Raw genomic sequence first — 22226 nt, forward strand, 5'->3', positions numbered from 1 at the left:
GTAGTCTTTAATATTTCTTATATTTAGTACATTACCTTCAATATTCATTCTCCTTAGAACTATCCTAAAATTCCTTAGCTGTATACATTTCTCATTAAGAGAGAAAAAATAATTTAATTTAGTAATTATTTAACTAAATGTTTTTAAAGACATGGGAAAGTTATACTGCCATCTTGTGGTAAAAAGTTTGTTTACAGAAGCAAGCACTCCGGCATTTCCCATTCATAAACCAAGTCCACAATATAGTACGTATTATACTTTAAAAATTTTCCTTGCGAAAGGAGTAGGGTTGAAGGAAAAAAAATCCTGTTTAGAACTTACATTCACAAAAAATTATTATTCATACATATACCCAATTTATTATGTTAAAGGCCACTGAATTAAAACAAGAAAAGGTATTTGAGGCTCAGATACATAAATAAAAACTACGCATTTGGCACTATAGTTCCTGCTTAAAAATGTTTATAATTTATTATTACTATAATACATACCCTAGCCCTAAGAACTTTGAAGAACAAAATTATGGAATCTAGGAGTTTCAAGTAATCTCTAAGACCTACAAGTAATTATGACATTTATCCTAAGTTTATCAATGATTTCTATTTTTATCCAGGACTCTAATTCAAATTTTATAGCAAGAACCAGCATAAAGAAAATAAATATTATATAAACAAAAACAGTTTCTTCCATCCCTCTTTCTTACTCATATACATAAACCTATTTTTCCATACACAGGTAAGAATCATAATTAAAAGAAAAATTAATTCTCAAAGTACAGTCTGTATTTTTCAAGTGTAGAATTCTCTATTTATGCAAGGCAAAGATGCTTTGCAACAGTGGAATCTAACCAGAAGTTAACACACTTCTAGATCTAACTATATCTGCAGAAAGCTTTTCCTTTTAAAAAGAAAATAAAAAGCAAATCACCAAAATTATAGGAAGACAGCGCCATCTATAGGTCTACACAAGTACAGAATAGTAATCTTGGATTCAGATTTGAATGTCCACTGTGATAAACTAGACAATCAAATGTGATGCCCTTGGGGGAAGCTCCAAAATAATGCTGCTTATTCTCAGATCTCTGGAGAGGATCTTGCAATTTACCCCAAAGTGCTTTAACCTACCTCTACAATCATTCCCCAAAATGATAGTGATAATAACAGCCATAGAAGCCTCAAGCAATCAGAACAAAAACCAACGTTTTTCACAGTTGTATTATTCTGATTTGGGATCCTTGGTGGTCGATAAATATTGGTAACTTTCCAAGAAATATTGGCACATTGGTAAGTTCTCTCTCTCTCACTCTCTCCCTCTCTCTTTCATTCTGCAAAATTATTTTTGGCCATGATTCTATTTTAGGTGCCATCCAATTCTATTGAATTCTATTGAATTTCATTCTCCTTTCTCCAAAGAGGTTATATGTTCTCCCTACAGTAGTCTATTCTAGTTTTTCAGACATTAAATTACATGCGACTTAAGATTCCCTCCTTTTTCAGACAGGTCCTTCCTGTCCACTCTGGGGTTGCTCTCACTCTACTGAGTCACACTAGTATCTTATTGGTTGTGTATTAATTCAGTTAACAATACATGAAGGTGGAGGCTTGGCCCACTCCCTGTTCAATTGTCTGTAGCATCTGGCAGAAAAAGATGCCTACATTAATGCTGACAGAGCCCCTGCTGGTTAATATGGAGAATTTCCTACTTAAGCTATGGCTGGCATTTAAAAATCTGCAAAAACAAGAAATGGACTGTTGTACAAAGGCAGACCCTGTTTGTTCATTAATACTCAAGTTTAAGAAAAAGCTGTGGTACTTAACATAACCAGAGAGAAAAAGAAGCCTTATGGGGGCAATACTTGAAGGGGCTGCTTACCTGATTTCTCATTCTGCACACTAAGAGGCAGAGTGGAGTAATGGTGAGAGCTCAAGCTTTGAAAGCAAAGAGCAGAGTTTGAGCCTGTGTCTGTCATCAGCCTTGAGCAAGATATCTAATTTCTCTGAGCTTCACTTTCCTCATCTTCAAGAAATTACAAATTGGCTCATGCCTGGAATCCCAGGACTTTGAGAGGCCAAGGCGGGCAGATCACTTGAGGTCAGGAGTTGAAGACCAGCCTGGCCAACATGGTGAAACCCTGTCTCTACTAAAAATACAAATATTAGCTGGGCATGTGCCTGTAATCCCAGCTACTCGGGAGGCTGAGGCAAGAGAAACGCTTGAACCCAGGAGAAGGGGGTTGCAGTGAGCTGAGGTCACTTCACTGCACCCCAGCGTGGGTGAGAGAGAAACTCCATCTCAAAAATAATAATAATAATAATAATAATATAGATTATTTAAGCAAAGTAAGATGCTTTACACATAGTAAGCATCCAGTAAATGTTAGCACTCAAAAGATAAGATTTATCTTACTTTTTAAAATCTTATCATACTTATTGACTATGATAGTTAGGGAGGATCTACCCAACCCAAACAAATATCCCAAGAAGTTCATTTGTGACTATTAAAGATGACAAAAAGAATGAATGAAAAGACTGAACTCAAAATAGAAATGGTACAAATATACAAAGAAGAGAAAATGACGTTTGTTTGAAGGTCTGATATTAGTTTCAAAATCTATCTCTGAAACAACTTCGAAAATCATTAGAGTCCCTTGACCCTCAATTTCATTTTATTTCAACTTTTTTTTTTTTTTTGACAGTCTCACTCTCTCACCCAGACTGGAGTGCAGTGGCACCATCTCGGCTCACTGCAACTTCCGCCTCCCGGGTTCAAGCAATTCTCCTGCCTCAGCCTCCTGAATAGATGGGATTACAGGCGCCTGCCACCATGCCCAGTTAATTTCATTTTATTTCTGCTGTATACCTTAAAAATGTGAGCCTGCAGAGCACAGAAAAGTCAGAAATACAGTTCTGGCAGTCACCTGCAAATAGACAACACTGAAACCAAAGAGTGGATGCGTTTGTTTGGGGAGTTAGAATGTGTAAAGCACAAGAAGAAAAAAAATTAACAAAACGAATCAAAGATAAATTTTAAAAAGAATGTGTAAAGCAAAGAACTTAGAAACACGTAGAATACCGATTTTTGAGAAAAGGGAAAGTGGAGACAATAGAAGACTAATCAAATAGGGGAGAAAGGTTCAAGACGGTTGAGTAGGATTTTCTGGCTCCACTTAGAAGAACTGGAATAGTGTATAGACAGTCACACTTCAAATACATTATCCAAGATGGAATGCTGATGCTCAACACAGAAGACATAGGAAACACCAAAAGTGGGGAAGGAGGAAAAGAGGCAGCATCCCTGGTCAGGATTGGCTAGGAGCTGGGAGTGACTTACCACATGAGGAAAGGGTGAGTGATAGACTTCCAGCAGCCCACATCCCACCATCAGATCATGCAATCCTAGCCACAGGAGAGCCCCTTGATCATCCCAAGCCCTGAACTAACATAGGAAGTTGATGGGAGACCAAGGGACAGGGCTGCTCCAGGGAGGGAGCTCCCACACCATTTACAAGACCTAAGAAGCTACAGGAAGGTGCCATTTTCAAAGCTAGCCTCTCATAAACTGCACACTGTCCTACAGGCCAGCAGCACCAAGACTGATACAGTACAAAAGCTCAGGCTATCACTGCTGGGATGAGGAGTGAGATGGGAGCATTCCCACAGCCAGGGATAAGAAGCAAGCAAGACATGAGCTGCAGCAGCCAGTGCCAGGAAGCGGGTGCTGTTAGGACAGGGACTGACATGTGAGTGAGCAGAATGAGCTGATGGTGGGAAGTGGTTGTGAGCTGGGTGGGGGTCCTACAGCTGGGGTGAGGGAATAAGCTAAGCATCAGCTACCACTGCCAGGGTGAACCCCCTAGGACTGGGGCTAGAAAGAAACGTGCATTTCCTACCCACTGGCCCAGGCTATTGCCACAAAGAGAGCCGCACCCTCTCCAGTGGTGGGGGGCCTCAACGTGGTTGCTACTGTCTCTAACGCAAGCACTTAGCCTGAGGCCTAAGGATCATCCCACCCACCACAGCTGGTGCCTACTCTCACCACTGAAGGGCCTGAGCACAAGCCCCCTGAGCCTAGCTTTCCTCCTTCACTTCTCCCACCTTAACAGAGCACATAGCCCAGGGTCTCGACTGCTACCTCCTCAGCTGACTTATCTGCAAGCACCACCTGCAAGACTAGAGACTTTCCCACCCAGCATATCACATCTACTGCCAACTTGAACACACACCACTCAGGACCCAGAGTATCATCCCACTACTGCCTCTGCCACTACCCATGCTATACTGGCTGCCATGTGATTGAAAACACACTCTATGACCCAGTCCACTGCTGCCACTATCAGCATCTGAGCAACCCATGTGGAGGCCCAAAAATCAGACCTCTAGTAACCTCAAGTACAGGTGGCAGCATACATCATCCTGGGGCACAAAGATAGGGATACTCAACCCACCACCGTCATCACTGGGGCCTGTAGACTGGCCCACCTGGCATCTTAGTCCCCAGCAGAACATCACCACCGACTCCACTAATAATTGCACCCCAACCCACGCAGATATCACTAATGCTGTTTAAAGCCAAAGAAATCACACAAAGACTACATTACTGCATGCACTCAGAATTAAAGCCAAAGTACCCTACCCAACAAACACTAAAGCTAGGTCTTCGGGAAGAAGTCCTCTCCCACAAAGGTAAGTTAAAAAATAGGAAGAAGTGACTGTTATGCCAGATGTGTAGATATCAACATAAAGACGCAGGAAACATTTTTAAAAAATCAATGAAATATGACTCTCCAAAGGAACACAGTAATTCTCCAGTGACAGATCTTAATCAAAAAGACATTTTCAAAATCGCAGCTACAATGCAAAATATTGAAACTCAGTACAAAGCCATCAGAAAAACAATTCAAGATATGAGTGAAAATTTTACTAAAAGTTTTTTTTTTTTTTTTTTTTTTTTTGAGATAGAGTTTCACTCTTGCTGCCCAGGCTGGAGTGCGATGGCGCGATCTCGGCTCACTGTAACCTCTACCTCCCCAGTTCAAGCGATTCTCCTGCCTCAGCCTCCCAAGTAGCTGGGATTACAGGCATGTACCACCACACCCAGCTAATTTTGTATTTTTAGTAGAAACAGGGTTTTTCCATGTTGGTCAGGCTGGTCTCAAACTCCCAACCTCAGGTGATCTGCCCGCCTCAGCCTCCCAAAGTGCTGGGATTACAAGTGTGAGGCACCATGCCCGGCCAATATTTTTTAAAAGAACCAAATAGAAATTCTGGACCTGAAGAATTCATTGAACGAAATAAAAAATACATTTGAAAGCTTCGACAACAGAGTAGATTAGGCAGAAGAAAAAATCTCAGAACTAAAAGACAGTTCTTTTTTTTGTGTGTGTTTTTTTTTTTTAAGATGGATTTTCACTCTGTTACCCAGGCTGAAGTGCACGATCTCAGCTCACTGCAACCTCCGCTTCCCAGATTCCAGCAATCCTCCTACCTCAGCCTCCCAAGTAGCTGGACTACAGGTGTGTGCCACCACGCCTGGCTAATTTTTGTATTTTTCGAGGGACTGGGTTTTAACAGGTTGGCCAGGCTAGTCTCAAACTCCTGACTTCAGATCATCTGCCTGCCTTGGCCTCCCAAAGGGCTGGGATTACAGACGTGAGCCACCGTGCCCAGACAAAAGACAGTTCTTTTGAAATAAGCTAGTCAGATAAAGGAAAAGAATAAAAAAGAATAAGCAAAGGCTTCATGACATTTGGGACAACAGACAGTGACTGAATTTATAAATTATCGGTATCCCAGAGGACAAAGAAACAAAGAAAGGTTTAGAAAAGTTATTTAACAAAATAAAATAAGTCTAGCAAGAGATGTAAACATTCAGATACAGGTGGCTCAACAATACCTAGGAAGATACAATGCCAAAAAGCTTTCACAGCACATTATAATCAGACTGTCTAAAGTCAAAGATAAAGAGAAAATTCTAAAAATAACAAGGGAAAATCATCTAGTCATCTATAAAGAAAACTCCATCAAACTAACAGCGAATTTCTTAGCAGAAACCTTACAGGCCAGAAGAGAATGGCATGATATAGTGATAGTGGCAAGAGAAAAACAAAACAAAACCCAAAAAACTTTCACCCTAGAATACTATACTCAGCAAAATTATTCTTCTTAAATGAAGGAGAAATAAAGGCATTCCCAGACAAGCAAATGCTGAAGGAATTTATTACCATTAGACTGGACCTAGAAGAAATGGTCAAGGGAGTCCTAAATCTGGAAGTGAAAAGATTAGATCTACCATCACAAAAATACACAAAAGTAGGCCAGGCCTGGTGGCTCACACCTATAATCCTAGCACTTTGGGAGGCTGAAATGGGCGGTCCACCTGAGGTCAGGAGTTTGAGACCATCCTGGCCAATATGACAAATCCCTGTCTCTACTAAAAATACAAAAATTAGCTGGGCGTGGTGGTGCACGCCTGTAATCCCAGTTACTTGGGAGACTGTGGCAGAAGAATTGCTTGAACTCAGGAGGCAGAGGTTGCAGTGAGCTGAGATTGCCCCATCGCACTCTGGCCTGGGTGACAGAGTGAGGCCCCATCTGAAGAAAAAAAAATACACAAGTGTATAAAACTCACTAGTTAAGCAATCACACAGAGGAGGAAGAGAAAATAATTAAATGGTATTACTACAGAAATTCACCAAACCGTAATGACAAATAATAAAAGATTCACAGTTTCTAAAGATTGGGAATATAAAATTAATTAATTAAAATAATAAGAGAAGAAAGGAACAAAGAATAAATATACAAAGCAAACAAAACAATATGACAGGAACAAAGCCTCACATATCAATAATAATCTTCAACATAAACATTAAATAATCCACATAAATGATACAGAATGGCTAAACAGATTTGTTAAAAACTATCTTCCAACTATACACTGTTTACAAGAAACTCAACTTATCAATGAAACACATAATGACTAAAAGTAAAGGAATAGGAAAAGACACTCCACACAAACAGAAACCAAAAGTGAGCAGGAGTAGCTACAATTGTATCAGCTAAAACAGGCTTTAAGTCCAGAAGAGTAGAAGAAAGACAAAGATGATGATTATGTAATGATAAAGGGATCAATCCAACATGAGGATATAAGAATTCTAAATATATGTGCACTCTATACTGAAGAACCCAGATTCATCAACCAAATAAGACTAGATCTAAAGAGAGAGATAGACTTCAACACCCCACTTTCATCACTAGACAGATCATCTACACAAAATATCAACAAAGAAACATTGAATTTAAACTGCACATTAGACCAAATGGACCTAACAGATATTTACAAAACATTATATCCAACAAGTGCTAAATATACATTCTTTTCAGCCACACATGGCACATTCTCCAGGACAGACCATATCTTATGCCACAAAACAAGTCACAACAAATTTTTAAAAATAAAATCGTATCAGGCCTGGCGTGGTGGCTCATGCCTGTAATCCCATAGCTATGGGAGGCCAAGGTGGGTGGATTGCTTGGGGCCAGGAGTTTGAGACCAGCCTGGCCACCACGGGGAAACCCTATCTCTACTAAAAACACACAAAAAAATTAACTGGGCCTGGTGGTGCATGCATGCCTGTAATCCCAGCTTTTTGGGAGGCTGAGGCACAAGAATTGCTTGAACCCACGAAAACAGAGGTTGCAGTCAGCCGAGATAGTGCCACTGCACTCCAGCCTGGGTGACAGAGCAAGCCTCTGACTCAAAAAAGAAAAAAAAAAAATCATATCAAGGATCTTCTCAGACCACAATGGAATAAAATTAGAAATCAATAGTAAGAGGAACTTTAGAAACTATTAAAATAATAGAAGCTGAACTACATGTTCTTGAATGATCACTTGGGTCAATGAATATTAAGATGGAAATGGAAGAATTCCTTCAAGCAAATGAAAATGGAAACACAACATACCAAAACCCATGGGATATAGCAAAAGCAAGGCTAAGAGGGAAGCTTATAGCACTGAATAACTACAGCAAAAAAGCAGAAAGACTACAAGTTAACAATTTAACAGTATACCTGAAAGAACTAGAGAAGCAAGAATAAACTAAACCCAAGATTGGCACAAGAAAAGAAATAATAAAAAACAGAGCAGAACTAAATGAAATAGAGACTAAGAAAACAATATAAAGGATAAACAAAACAAAAAGTTGGTTATTCAAAAGGATAAACAAAATTGATAAACCACTAGCTGGAATAACCAAGAAGAAAGAAGATCCAAATATACAAAATAAAAAATAAAAAATGAAACATTACAACTGATACAACAGAAATACCAAAGATCACCAGAGACTATAAATAACTAAAAGGTGACAAACTGGAAAACTAGAGGAAATGGATAAATTCCTGTAAACATATAACGTATAAAGATTCGATCAAGAAAAGATAGAAAATATGAACAGAACAATAACAAGTAGCAAGATTGAATCAGTAATAAAAAGTCTCCCAACAACAACAACAAAAAGGACCTGCTGAATTCACAGTCATATTCTACCAAACATACAAAGAAAAACTAATACGAATTCTCCTGAAATTATTTCAAAAAACTGAAGAGGAGGCAATTATCCCTATCATTCTATGAGGCCAGTATCACCCTGATACCAAAACCGAAAAAGAACAGAACAAAAAGAGAAAACTACAAGCCAATGTCCCTAATGAACATAGATATAAAAATCCTCAGCAAAATACAAGCAAACTGAAACCAACAGCACATCAAAAAGATAATACACCATTATCAAATAGGATTTATTCCAGGGATGCAAGAATAGTTCAACATATACAAATCAATGAACGAGATATATCACATCAACAGAATGAAGGACAAAAAACATATGATCATCTCAATAGACACAGGAAGAGCATTTTATAAAATTCACCATACTTTCTTGATAAAAATTCTTAATAACTAGGCATAGAAGGAACATACCTCAAAATAATAAAGGTCATGTGTGACAAACTTATAGCTAATATCATACCGAATGGCAGAAAGTTAAAAGCCTTTCCTCTAAGAACCAGAACACTGGTTCTGGGTGTCCACTTTTATAGCTCCTTTCCAACATAGTATTGGAAGTCCTAGCCAAAGCAATCAGCCAAGAGAAAGAAATAAAAGGCATTCAGATTGGAAAAGAGGAAGTCACAGTATCCCTATTTTCTGATGATATAATCTTGTATCTAGAAAAAACTTAAAGATTCCACCAAAAAAGTGTTAGAGTTGATAAAAGAATGTAATAAACTTTCAGGATACAAAGGCAACATACAAAAATCAGTAGCATTTCTAAACACTAATAGTTATCTAGCCAAGAAAGAAATCAAGAAGGCAATCCCATTTACAATAGCTGTAAAAAATATAAAATACCTAGAAGTAAATACAATTAAAGAGGTAAAAGATCTGTATAAGGAAAACTACAAAGCACTGTAAAAGAAATTAAAGATGACACAAACAAATGGAAAAAAAAAATCCCATGCTCATGGGTGAGAAGAATTAATATCAATAAAATGACAACATTGCCCAAAGCAATCTACAAATTCAATGCAATCCCTATCAAAAATTTGGCTTCACAGAATAGAAAAAAAATCTTATAATCCATAGCAAATCAAAAAAGAGGCAAATTAGCCAAAGTAATCCTGAGCAAAAAGAACAAAGCAGAGGCATCACATTACCTGATTTCAAAATACAAATACAAGGCTATAGTAACAAAAACAGTACAGTATTGGTATAAAAAGAGACATATAGACAAATGAAACAGAACAGAGAAACTAGGAATAAATCCACATATTTATAGCCAACTGATCTTTGACAAAGCTGACAAGAGGCTCTGAGTGGTGAAAGAACACCCTCCTCAGAAAATGGCACTAGGAAAATTGGAATAACCACATGCGAAGAATGAAATGAACCCTTTTCTCTCACAATATACAAAAATCAACTCAAAATGGATTAAATACTTAAATATAAGACCCCAAACCATAAAAATACTAGAAGAAAACCTAGGGAAAACTTTCCTGGACATTGGTTTCAGCAAGGAATTTATGACTAATACCTCAAAAGCACAGGCAACAAAAACAAAAAGAGACAAAAAGGACTTAAACTAAAAAGCTTCCACATAGCAAAAGAATCAACAGTGAAGAGATAACATGTTGAATGAGAGAAAATATTTGCAAACTATTCATCCAACAGGGCACTAATATCCAGAATAGGTAAGAAACTCAAACAACTCAAAAGGACAAAGATAAATGATACCATTAAAAAGTAGGCAAAGTACACGGATAGACATTTCTCAAAAGAAGACACACAAATGCATATATGAAAAAAGGGTCAGCATCACTAATCATCAGAGAAATGCAAATCAAAACCACAATGAGCTATCATCCCACCCCAGTCAGAATGGCTATTAATAAAACAACAAAATTAACAGATGTTGTTGAGGGTGCAGAGCAAAAAGAACTCATGCTCTGTTGATGAGAATGTAAACTAGTATAGCCACTATTGAAAACACACAGAGATTTCACAAAAAACGAAAAATAGAATTACCACTCGACCCAGCAATTCCACTACTGGGTATCTACCCAAAGGAAATGAAATCCACATATCAAAGTGATATCTGCACTTGCATGTTTATTGCAGCATTAGTCACTATAGCAAATACATGGAATCAACCAAAGTGCCCATGAAAAGAGGACTGGATAAGGAAAACTTGGTATTCATACACAATGAAATACTCTTCGGCCATTAAAAAAATACTAAAATCATGTCATTTGCAGCAACATGGATGAAACTGGAGGTCATTATCTTAAGAGAAATAAGCCAGGCACAAAAAGACAAATATTGCATGTTCTCAATTAAAATTTGAACGCATGGAAGTAGAGTAGAAAAATATATAACAGAGGCTAGGAAGGGTGAGCGAGGCAGGACCGCAAGGATAAAGAGAAGCAGGTTAAAGAGTACAAACATACAGTAAGACAGTAGAAATAAATTCAGGCCGGGCGCAGTGGCTCACACCTGTAACCCCAGCACTTTGGGAGGCTGAGGTGGGCAGATCACTTGAGGTCAGGAGTTCGAGACCAGCCTGGCCAACATGGTGAAACCCTGTCTCTACTAAACATACAAAAATTAGCTGGGCCTGGTAGCATGTGCCTGCAATCCCAGCTACTCAGGAGGCTGAGGCAGGAGAATCACTTGAACCCAGGAGGCAGAGGTTGCAGTGAGCAGAGATCATGCCACTGCACTCCAGCCTGGGCAACGGAGTGAGATGTCGTCTCAAAGAAAGAAAGGAGGAGGAGGAGGAAGCGGGTGGGGAGGAGTGGGGAGGTGGAGGTGGGTAGAGGGAGGAGGAGGAGAAATAAATTCAACGTCTCATAGCAGAGTGAGATGACTATACTTAAAATGTATTCTATTTGAGTAATAGACACCCTAAATATCCTAAGTTGATCACTATTCATTATATACATGTAAAAAATTTCTCATATATTCCATAAATTTGCACAAATGAAAAAAGAGTGACCAGATAAAAAGAAGAGGGTAAAAATCAATCACAGAGACAACTTCAAAGGGAAAAACTGATCAGTGACGTGAAATTCCGCAAAGATTAGATAAAATTAGGAATGAAAAATGGCAGTTATAACAGTTTCAGCATAAAGGTAAACATGGATATGCCAATTATAGCAGGTTGAAGACTGAGTGAGGAACTTTTCAGAAAGGTTGACCAGGAAAAGAGGAACACAGGACTATCGCTTGAGATATGGGCTGTAAATCTGACAAACACAATATGAGAAAAATACAATAGAATGTCTGTTGTGGGTTGGTCCCAGAAAAAGATATGTTGAAGTTTTAACTCCCAGTACCTGTGAATGTGACTTTATTTGGAAATAGGATCTTTAAGGATGTAATCAAGTTAAAATGTGGTCATACTGGATTACAGTAAACCCTAATCCAATGACTGGTGTCCTTATAAGAAGAGGGACACAAAGATAGAGACAGGGAGAGAACACACAGGCGCGGTGGCTCACGCCTGTAATCCCAGCACTTTGGGAGGCTGAGGGGGGCGAATCACGAGGTCAGGAGACTGAGACTATCCTGGCTAACATGGTGAAACCCCGTCTCTACTAAAAAAATTACAAAAAATTAGCCAGGCGTGGTGGTGGGCACCTGTAGTCCTAGCTACTTGGGAGACTGAGGCAGGAGAATGGCGTGAACCCGGGAGGCAGAGCTTGCAGTGAGCCAAGATCACCCCAATGCACTCCAGCCTGGGCGACAGAGTGAGACTCCATCTCAAAAAAAAAAAAAAAAAAAAAAGGGGAGAGAACACCAAGTAACAAGGGAGGCAGAGATTGAAGTAATGTGTCCACAAGCCAAGAAATACCAAGCATTGCTGGCAACTGCCAGAAGCTAGGAGAGACGCATGGGTCAGATTCTCCCTCACTGCCTCCAGAAGGAGTCAACCCTGCTGACGAAAGAAGAAATTTCTGTCGCTTAAGCTGCCCAGCTTGTGGCGCATTTTTCTGGCAACTCCAGCAAATTTATACAAGGCCTACAGATAATAATGAAAAAATACAGATATGATAGAATATTTACCACGTGTATAAACCATGATAACATCAAAGTGTCAAAATAATTGACACAAACATAATAAAGATATTAATCACTTGGAAAATAAGTATCTTCTAATTTAGATACAATAACAATATGAGAATGAAAGCAAAAAAAAGGAAATTGGTAAGAAAAATCAATCAAAATGTAGTACAACTGTAAAAATCCTGCAACTTAAACCTGGTTCCTTTCATTCATTGCCATTTTAAAGGTACCACCAGGGAAAGGTGAGTTGGGAGGAATGGGGAAGATGAAGAAAAGTGGGTTAAAGTGTATAAACATACAGGAAGAGAGAAGGAATAAATTCAATGTTTGATAGCAGAGTAGAATGATAATACTTTAAAATGTGTAAATCATTTATACAGTATTGTTGTAAGTATTATCTAATGACTAGAATCCCTGAATATTTATCTCTCTTCACAGTAGGAGCCTAAGAATATTCTATGGCTTGGACTTTTCATATTTATTTGTTAATATGATCAACAAACATTTCTGAGCCCCTACTTGCTATACTCTGAAACACCTGGTTCTCAATACCCTAAGATGTTGTAGTCAAGGCTGGCGGCAAAGGGGAGGTAACGAAGGGCTGGTTTAACCACATGTTTTTAAAACGTTGTGTAAAAGTTGTTTTAAGTTTTATGTCAGTTGAATCACATAGCCACATATTAAGGGTAGTTATACTTTTAAAACATCTTTCAGGAAGGTAGAGTAAAGTAAGAAATCCTTTAAAATGTGGTTATGCAACTCATATTTTATTTGTTCTTAAATTCTGATTTTTGAGAACTAGATTTTCTTAAAGAGAGACAAGACTACATTTTACTTAAAATACATCCTTTAAAAGTATTTTATAATTAATTTGAGCAATAGGGTTGCTTCCTCCTATGTGCTTGAAATAAGGGTTATTTTTTTCTCCCTAATTACCCAGATAATGGGTTCCAGCCACCCTTTGATGTGTCATAAAGGCTCACCTGTTTCAGTACAACCTGCTACTTATTATCAAACAATTACAGTTTCCCAAATCCTGAATTTCCAAAGGTGCCATTTATCCAAATCACATGTGCATCCCCTTTGCACCATTTTGAAAAAGAATTTTCCTTGATCAAAATTTTAACCTTGATTACCCCCTGGTGTATCAGCCCTTTTATTATGTAGTTCAAATTAAAATCCAAAGGTCTTCTAGTATACATACCATTAAGGCATTTATTTTAACTGTATTTTAACTATGATATTAGAGTAAGAAAAGGGAGTAATCTTGTGAAAATGAAGATACCTAAGAAATTTGAAAACATCTTGTATCTTTTTATTAGCCTTTTTAGGTTAAAAGCCTTGGACTCTCTCCCTATTAAAATATTGCAGCATTTGCATATACTCTCAGATAATTGATCTCCCAAAAGTCTATTCATTAATCCCAGTTTTCCCTCCCTCAAAAAAGTCTTTCATTTCACTCTTATTTGACTCTTTGAAGGTGATTAATGAGATAACACTACACAAAGTACTTGAACTGTGTTTAGTGCAAGATTGGAAAACTTGTTCCCAGAACACTTTGAACTAAAACAATTAATTTAAATGAAAGCAATGAACTGCAGGGAGATACACAAAGTAAAAACAGAGTAATTGATGGAGATGTGCTTATAAGATGCCAGGGACTGGCTGGGTACAGTGGCTCATGCCTGTAATCCCAGCACTTTGGGAGGTTGAGGCGGGCTGATCACTTGAGGCCAGGAGTTTGAAACCAACCTGACCAACATGGTGAAACCTCATCTCTACTAAAAATACAAAAATTAGCCAGGCATGGTGGCGGGCGCCTATAATCCCAGCTACTCGGAAGACTGAGGCAAAAGAATCACTTGAACCTAGAAGGCTGAGGTTGCAGTGAGCCAAGATGGCACCACTGCACTCCAGCCTGTGTGACAAAGTGAGACTCCAACTGAAAAAAAAAAAAAAGAAAGATGCCAAGGACTAAGGTAAGACTGGAAAGGATTAAAAAGCAACCTGGAAATTTTGGAAAATAAATCAGTCTTGCTAGCACGGTGATCTCACGTACATAACACATAGAAGGTGATAATGCTGTAGAAGGCATTCAGAGTGGGACTGGAAGACTTTGAGGAATATGAGTAAAAGATTCTGGGAGGCAGGAGGAGGGTAGTAGAGTTGCCACTATGGAAGGAAATTCAGTGTGGACAAGGCCTAGGAGTGACCTCAGGAGGAAGCCTGACAGGTCCTAGTAACAGCAGGACCACTCAGGGGGCTAAGAGGACATTGTCACAGACCCTGGGAGGTTCTGAGGTTGGGTACAAAATCACTGTGAGAGTTTGGGGAGAATGATCATCTGAGTGGGCCTGATCCTATGTGACATGGGAAATAAGAACCACCCCCCGTGGTCTTTGGGAACACATGGAAGGGTCCAAACCGATCATTAGGCAGAATAGGAAGGTCTGAGACGGATCCATGCTTCTAGCTCCAAGTTAGAGCTGATCAAGTACATGACAGGAGAGCCTCCTAGACCCCTACTGATATGTAGACAGAGTAATGATGTCATAAGCAGGGGCTGCTGAGGCCAGAGATCTTGAGAGCCCCAACATGTTTAGGGGAATTCTGTCAGACCTTATGTCAATCCATTTGGTGTCTTTGTGAGAAACAGAAAAAGGCGTCCCTTCCCCCAGGTGAACATATGTCTGTTCTAGGATGCACAAATCATGGAGCAGAGCATGTGCTAGATTTCAACTCCTACTTACTCTCATGTCCAGAGCTCTTTTTCAGCCCACAATGTGTCCAACTGCACGTAGAGGCCCTGAATGGATGGAGAAGTAAAATAACTAAATTTTCTCTTGGCTAAAGGATAATGTTTGCCTAGATAGATGAAATGATTTGGAGTGAGCAAGATACTACTTAGTGGAAAGTCTGTACAGATTGTATTTGTAGGTAAAACAGTTATTTTAAGGAATATAAACTAATTACAGCTACAGAAATTATAAGGACTTGACTTTGTCTTTCCAACTCCTATAGAAATTGTTGCATGTATGTGCAACCATGGCACCTTCATTATTCCCCTGTGCATCAGTTTCTGTAAGCGGGGGTTATAATAGTGCTTGCCTTGTGAAGTTGTGGTAAGGATTAAAAATGTTAACACATATAAAGCTTAGAACTGGATCTGGCATTTAGTATTTACTCAATAAATATTAGCTTGTTTTATTATTTGCATCATTCATATGTTAATGAGAATGTTAAAGCTGGATTGACTATAGAGTCCACCTGGGAAACATTTACGCAGAAAATCATTTTCAATCTGGGCCTTGGAAAATGGATGGAATTTCAATAGGTAGAGATATATCTTCTTGATGAAGCTAGGAAAGTTCTTTTTAGGTGTTTTGAAGCCATTAGGCAAACAATTAGTGAGAGGAAATATTTGCATTTTATTTGGCACAATATCTCACCAGTTACCTCTAATCCTGCTATATATTCTAACAGGGATCGAAAGCCTCTAGCCTTTCAGTTAAGAAAACCTAATGAACCAGGTTGTTCCCTTATCTCCATACAAATAAAAATATTAGCTTCAAAAAAAAGTAAGAGGTAAGATATTCTAGGGGATCAGGAATAAAGGTGTAAAGTACAGATAACAGTCAAGAATGGTCAGCAGACCTGTTCAGCACAAACTGAATAAAATGTGTAGGAGAGGGATGAAAAATAAGACTGAAAGCTAAATTGAGGGAATATAATAGGGAGTATGAAATTCATTCTTCTGTCCGGTCAGAAGTGAAAACCAAGAAAGATTTCACTTGCAGTTCTTTGCAATTTGGCTTTGACCTTCTCCCTTTATAGAGTCTTTTTTTCTCAAAGGTCTTCTAAACTTAAACTTCTAAACAGTGCTTCTAAATTTTAAAGTGCAAATCAATGACTTGAGGCCCTCCCAAAATGCAGATTCCGATATGGTAGTGAAACATTGCAAAATTGTAACTGAGACAGCGAAATAAATCTGACCTAACCAACTCCATCTTGCTTCTAATCTCCAAGCTGTCCTTGTTCATTCCTGGGTAAAAGCCAACCTAACTTTGGCAGGAACTTCATTTATAGTTTACAGTTTAAAACAAAGATGATAACAGCCCTTTCCCAAGACAGAACCCCTTCTTGTCTATAGACTAGATTGCCTTTGTGGGACTAACAAATTAGCCAAAAGATTAGAAATTATGGTTTAGGAGTCATGCAGTTGAAGGTTACAAGATTCTGACCCTTCCCAAGTCGCTCCTGGGGATAACATCACTATTATAAAGCCTAAGATCAGTGCTTGAGATATTTTGCAGACCCTGCACTTGATGGATCAGCTGGCATCACCTAGATCTAACTGGCTCATCTGATCTTGTAGCCCCCACCCAGGAACTGACTCAGCATAAGACAGCTTTGACTCCCTATGATTTCATCTCCAACCTGACCAATCAGCACTCCTGACTCTCTGGCTGCACTCCCCCACCCTCAATGCTTGGGGAGACTGATTTGAGTAATAATAAAACTCCAGTCTCCCACACAGCTGGCTCTGAGTGAATTACTCTTTCTCTATTGCAATTCTCCTGTCTTGATAAATCAGCTCTGTCTAGGCGGCAGGCAAGGTGAACCTGATGGGGTAGTTACAGTAGGTGAGGCCTAGGATTCTACATTTTCAACAAACTTCCAGATGCTACCATACTCCTTCCTGCAGCTCATCCATGGACCACATTTTGAGTACCAAGGGTCTGATCCAGTAACCTCTTCTCATTCTCATCTTGCTCAACAATGCTAGTCCTTGTTGATCTTCCTGAAGCTCTCATCATTGGTTTCTCTGACTCATTATTGGCTTCTGTGATTCTCTCACCTGAATCTTTAAATTTACATTTAAAGACCAATCTTTAGATGTATGCATCAGTTTCCTCTGATGTGTAATGTATTGTCCAGGCAACTGTCAGTGCATCAATCTCTTTAGTCTTTTAAATGAAAATATTGCAAACCATCTTCTTATAAAAGACAGACCTATATCGTTATAGAAAATACCTATTGCCCATTTCATGATGTATCTGGTTTATCTGGAAAATAATCTCCCCTGAGGTTCCCTACCTCACCTGTCCCACCAATCTGCATAGGGATTAGCTACAGTTGATTGGTACATAGGTGGGCCCCTACTAATGCTGTGTTATTGTTAGTCTTTCCCCAGGATTTTGGACTAGAACCAAAAAAAAAAAAAAAAGCAAGTTAGTCTCTCACTCTCTCCAGGAAAAAGAAGTCAAGAGCATATATACATGGAAGCTTTAGGGGATCACATTCTGATACACAGACTAAAGAACAACAACAACAACAAAAACAGCAGTCAACTGTGAGAAAGAGGACTGAGGAGGACACCAGGGGAGCACAGGGAAATAGCTTCAAAATGTGGCACCCTGACAACCTCTTATATCTCCACATGGACCAGGCAGGCAAGGTTAGACAACAGACTGGACTGAGCCTTGGCAGAATGCCCTGTGATTTCTCCAAGTGAAAGGGTAGATAAGCAGCCTGAGGAGGAGCTGCTGTCCTGTGGAAGACTGCCACAAGGCCGCTTCTCTTCCCTCTCCCTAGTTTCAGCTGAATGCAAGACTTTCCACCTTACCCCCACGTAGGTTACAGCTGCAGACCTCAACATAAGTCTATAAAACTGCGTGGCTGTGGTTTAGAGGTAGATCCTTAACAGCAGAGTGACCCACTCATCCTACCTATCCTCTGGTCTCTTCTGTTCAGTGCTGACTGTGGTGCTATGGGCACAGAGAGCTGGCACCATGATGTCTTGCTTTTGCTGTCTGTATAACTAATAAACTATCTGACTGCATTTGGGCATGCTTACTCCTTACCAGGTAAGTGTCAGGATGTGCAAGCCATCCTGACAGTTGTAGTAGTAATACTTGTGGCCCTATATATTACCTGCCCCCCTGCTGCCTTAGGAACATTTGACTACTTAAAGAGAAGAGGAGAGACTTCACCTCCTGAGTTATCCTCAGCACTCTAGCCCCTTATTCCAGTTTGCTCCAAGAATGCATCCCAGACCTTGAATTCCACCAGATACCCTGGTATCTCTCTAATAAACCTTCCAGTTTCTTTTCTTTTTCCCCTAAGAAAGCCAGCCTGTATCTTTGGCCTTTACAAACAAAAGGTCATCACACACATACACACACACACACACACACACACAAGTGTTGTATTCAAGGACAATATCAGTGATTAGAACTACAGTGCCAGAGATTCTAATGCATTTTCTGTTTTTATTAAAATTCTTCCTCTCTTGTGTATTGATTTCTATCTGGCCCTTGACCAAGTATATATAATACAATTAGCCCAGATGTATCAATAAAGATAAAGTTTCATGAAAATGTTTTTGGCCAAGTAAAAGAAAATATAATTCTTTTTTACTATTATGAAAGTATAAATTACTCTAATCATTTATTAATAACTCCATAGTATTAACTATGTAAATCAACTTTGCTGCTATTTTTATCTTATAAATATCCTAACTTGCATTTGTATTAGTTACATTTATAAGAATATATGATGGAATCACACATATTTATGCCAAGTACTTATCACTCAGAACAGCGCAAGTAAGATTAGAGTTTGATCTACTTTTTTTTTTTTTTGAGACGGAGTCTCGCTCTGTCGCCCGGGCTGGAGTGCAATGGCCGGATCTCAGCTCACTGCAAGCTCCGCCTCCCACGTTTACGCCATTCTCCTGCCTCAGCCTCCGGAGTAGCTGGGACTACAGGTGCGCACCACCACGCCCACCTGATTTTTGTATTTTTAGTAGAAACGAGGTTTCACCATGTTGGGGAGGTTGGTCTCGATTTCTTGACCTCGTGATCCGCCTGCCTCGGCCTCCTAAAGTGCTGGGATTACAGGCGTGAGGCACCGTGCCTGGCCGAGTTTGATCTACTTTTAACATTCTTTGAGTTTAGGTGTGCCTAATACCTAGTATGATCATATAAATTAGCATACAGGTGCTTATGAGTCATTAGTCTTAGCTAAGGATGTTAATCAATTGGCCTCATTTTCTCTTTGGACGAGCTGAGTTTTCTTTGATCAGGGTCATAGACTACAAACCAACGAGTCAGGTTCAGAAGACAGAACCTTAGGCATTGTGGAATTTTACCAAAAACGGTAAATAAATTGGTGCAAATTCATCATCACAATTGGAAAACTGAAAGAGCAAGCAGTGGGGCCACTGCTATTATAATAATGGGTGGTGGCTCACGCCTGTAGTCCCATCACTTTGGGAGGTCAAGGGGGTCAGATTGCTTGAACCCAGGTGTTGGAGACCAGCCTGGGCAACATGGTGAAACCCTGTCTCCACCAAAAAAAAAAAAATATACCCTTCCCCTACCTCCCCCCAAAAATTAGCCGGGCATGGTGGTGGGTTCCTGTAGTCCCAGCTACTCGGGAGGCTGCAGTGGGAGAATCACTTGAGCCCGGGAGGTTGAGACCAGTCTGGGCAACATGGCGAAAGTCCATCTCTACAAAAAAAGATTTTTGTCTGGGCGCGGTGGCTCACGCCTGTAATCCCAGCACTTTGGGAGGCCGAGGCGGGCGGATCACAAGGTCAGGAGATCGAGACCATGGTGAAACCCCGTCTCTACTAAAAATAGAAAAAATTAGCCGGGCGCAGTGGCGGGCGCCTGTAGTCCCAGCTACTCGGGAGGCTGAGGCAGGAGAATGGCGTGAACCCGGGAGGCGGAGCTTGCAGTGAGCCGAGATTGCGCCACTGCACTCCAGCGTGGGCGACAGAGCGAGACTCTGTCTCAAAAAAAAAAAAAAAAAAAAAAAAGATTTTTAAAAATAGCCGGCGTGGTGACGCGCATCGGTAATTCCAGCTACTCAGTGGACCCGGGAGGCAGAGGGTGCAGCGAGTTGAGATCGCGCCACTGCACTCCAGCTCCGGTGCCTTCCAGTCTGGGCAACAGAGCGAGACTCCGTCTCAAAGAAAGGAAGGGGAAGGGGGATTGATTTTACAATCTTCTGTAAGAAATGAATGGTTCTAATGTGATATTGATGAAATATCATCTTTAAGAAAGTGTACAGATTGTGAGTGACACACGTGGCTGCTTATGGTACTCCTGAGATGCAAGTAGGTGATGACATAATGATAACCAGTCATAATTTGCAGTAGTCCCTTACAAAAAGTCCAAATTTGTTTGAAAATACAGTAACTTTTACTACTCGAAGTTAAACATTAAACATCTTCTAGTCATTGCTTTAACATGATTTATTAGAGTTACCATAATATAATTTATTGAAAGAAGGGCTAGATTTATAAAATGTTTTCTGGTGATGAGCCAATTATGGCAATTATTTTAATTATATATTTATAATAAAAATGCATGACTGTAAGATTAAATTTTAAACCAAATCATAATTTATATTTTAAAATAGCTTTAAAATACTTGTACATAACACATCTCGTGGTTAGTAACTTTCTCCAGCTACATTTAAAAGTATTTCCGAAATTACAACATTTTTTCCTAAAGGTTTGCTTTTTCCCCACAGCATAACTCTGTAAATTAACGTGAGCCCATTATATCAAAGGTGTTTATGTGTGTCACATATGCATTTAATTTTAATATCTTTATTTAAGGCACGAATATCCCCAGGCAAGCACAGTATGCTATAAGAAGTCCTGTGGAGTCCTGTAAGTACTTTGATGAGGAAAGCAGGATTTATATAAGATTCGCAAGCTTGAAGAAAGACTCTACAATTGATAAAACTAAGTCAGACCGAAGTGGTTCATTTTCAAGTAAAACAGCTTGCAAGACAAAAAGACCGCCTCAAAGTCGCTGCCCTTGGGGCTCTCCCACTTGCTTTACAGGCTAGGAACGGAGAATGCCGGGAACCCGAGAGCCGCCGGCGCGGAGGCAACACTACTTGGGGCACCCGGTACTCGCCGTTAGCTCCCGGCCTCCTTTGCTCTCGCGCCTCCAGGGGCTCGGGCACTGCTCCGGGAGCGCGGAATGTTGAGGAAGACGGCGGAACTTCAGTAGGGAGACCTATCTGGGAAACGTTTTCAGGACACGCGGTGGGGAAAGCAACTAGCCTCCGGCGGGTCAGGGCGGGGTGGCCTTACCTGCAGAACCACCGGCCACGATCTGCCGAGAAGCCTCGCGCACTAAGCCGACTTCAGGCTTGGCGGACATCTTCGCCGGGAGGAGGACGAGGGAGTGGGCTGAGATGCGTGGGCGAGCTCGCCGCCTGCACAGCCTACGAATCCAGAGAGCCCCGGCTGGGCTGGTCCTCGGGCGGGTTGGCTCCCTGTGGGGCTGCAATCCGGCGACTGCTGGAAAGCGAGGGTTCGAGGCGCAGATTCGTCGCGCGATCTCCGGCGAGTCGTAACCTGTCCGCAGTGCTCTTGCAGAGGCGCCCTCGGCTCCGAAAATATCCCTGGAAATAAGACTCGGGGATGGGGTTGGGTTTGCTCTCCGCAACGGGTCAGGCTTTGTCTCCTAGATTGGCGCCCACGCCCTTCTCTATCAGGAGCCTCCGGCAGAGTTTGTCAAACTGGACGCGCTGCCTCTGATAACTCAAGTGAAATGACCCAGGCCTGGAGCGCCAAGTGCA

At 40.3% G+C, this 22226-nt stretch overlaps 1 protein-coding gene across 1 annotated transcript in view; it reads right to left on the reverse strand.

Annotated features, from left to right (window-relative positions):
• SLC25A21 (solute carrier family 25 member 21) overlaps positions 1–22216 on the reverse strand; it is a 512026-nt gene extending 489810 nt beyond the window's left edge. Inside the window, exon 1 of the mRNA XM_007986522.3 lies at positions 21736–22216. Within this exon, the coding sequence (XP_007984713.1) occupies positions 21736–21805 (70 nt within the window). The 5' untranslated portion in view covers positions 21806–22216. The remainder of the gene's footprint in view (positions 1–21735) is intronic.
• Between the last annotated feature and the right edge of the window lie 10 nt (positions 22217–22226).

This window comes from Chlorocebus sabaeus, chromosome 24 (assembly GCF_047675955.1).
Source record: "Chlorocebus sabaeus isolate Y175 chromosome 24, mChlSab1.0.hap1, whole genome shotgun sequence".
Lineage (NCBI taxonomy): Eukaryota > Metazoa > Chordata > Mammalia > Primates > Cercopithecidae > Chlorocebus > Chlorocebus sabaeus.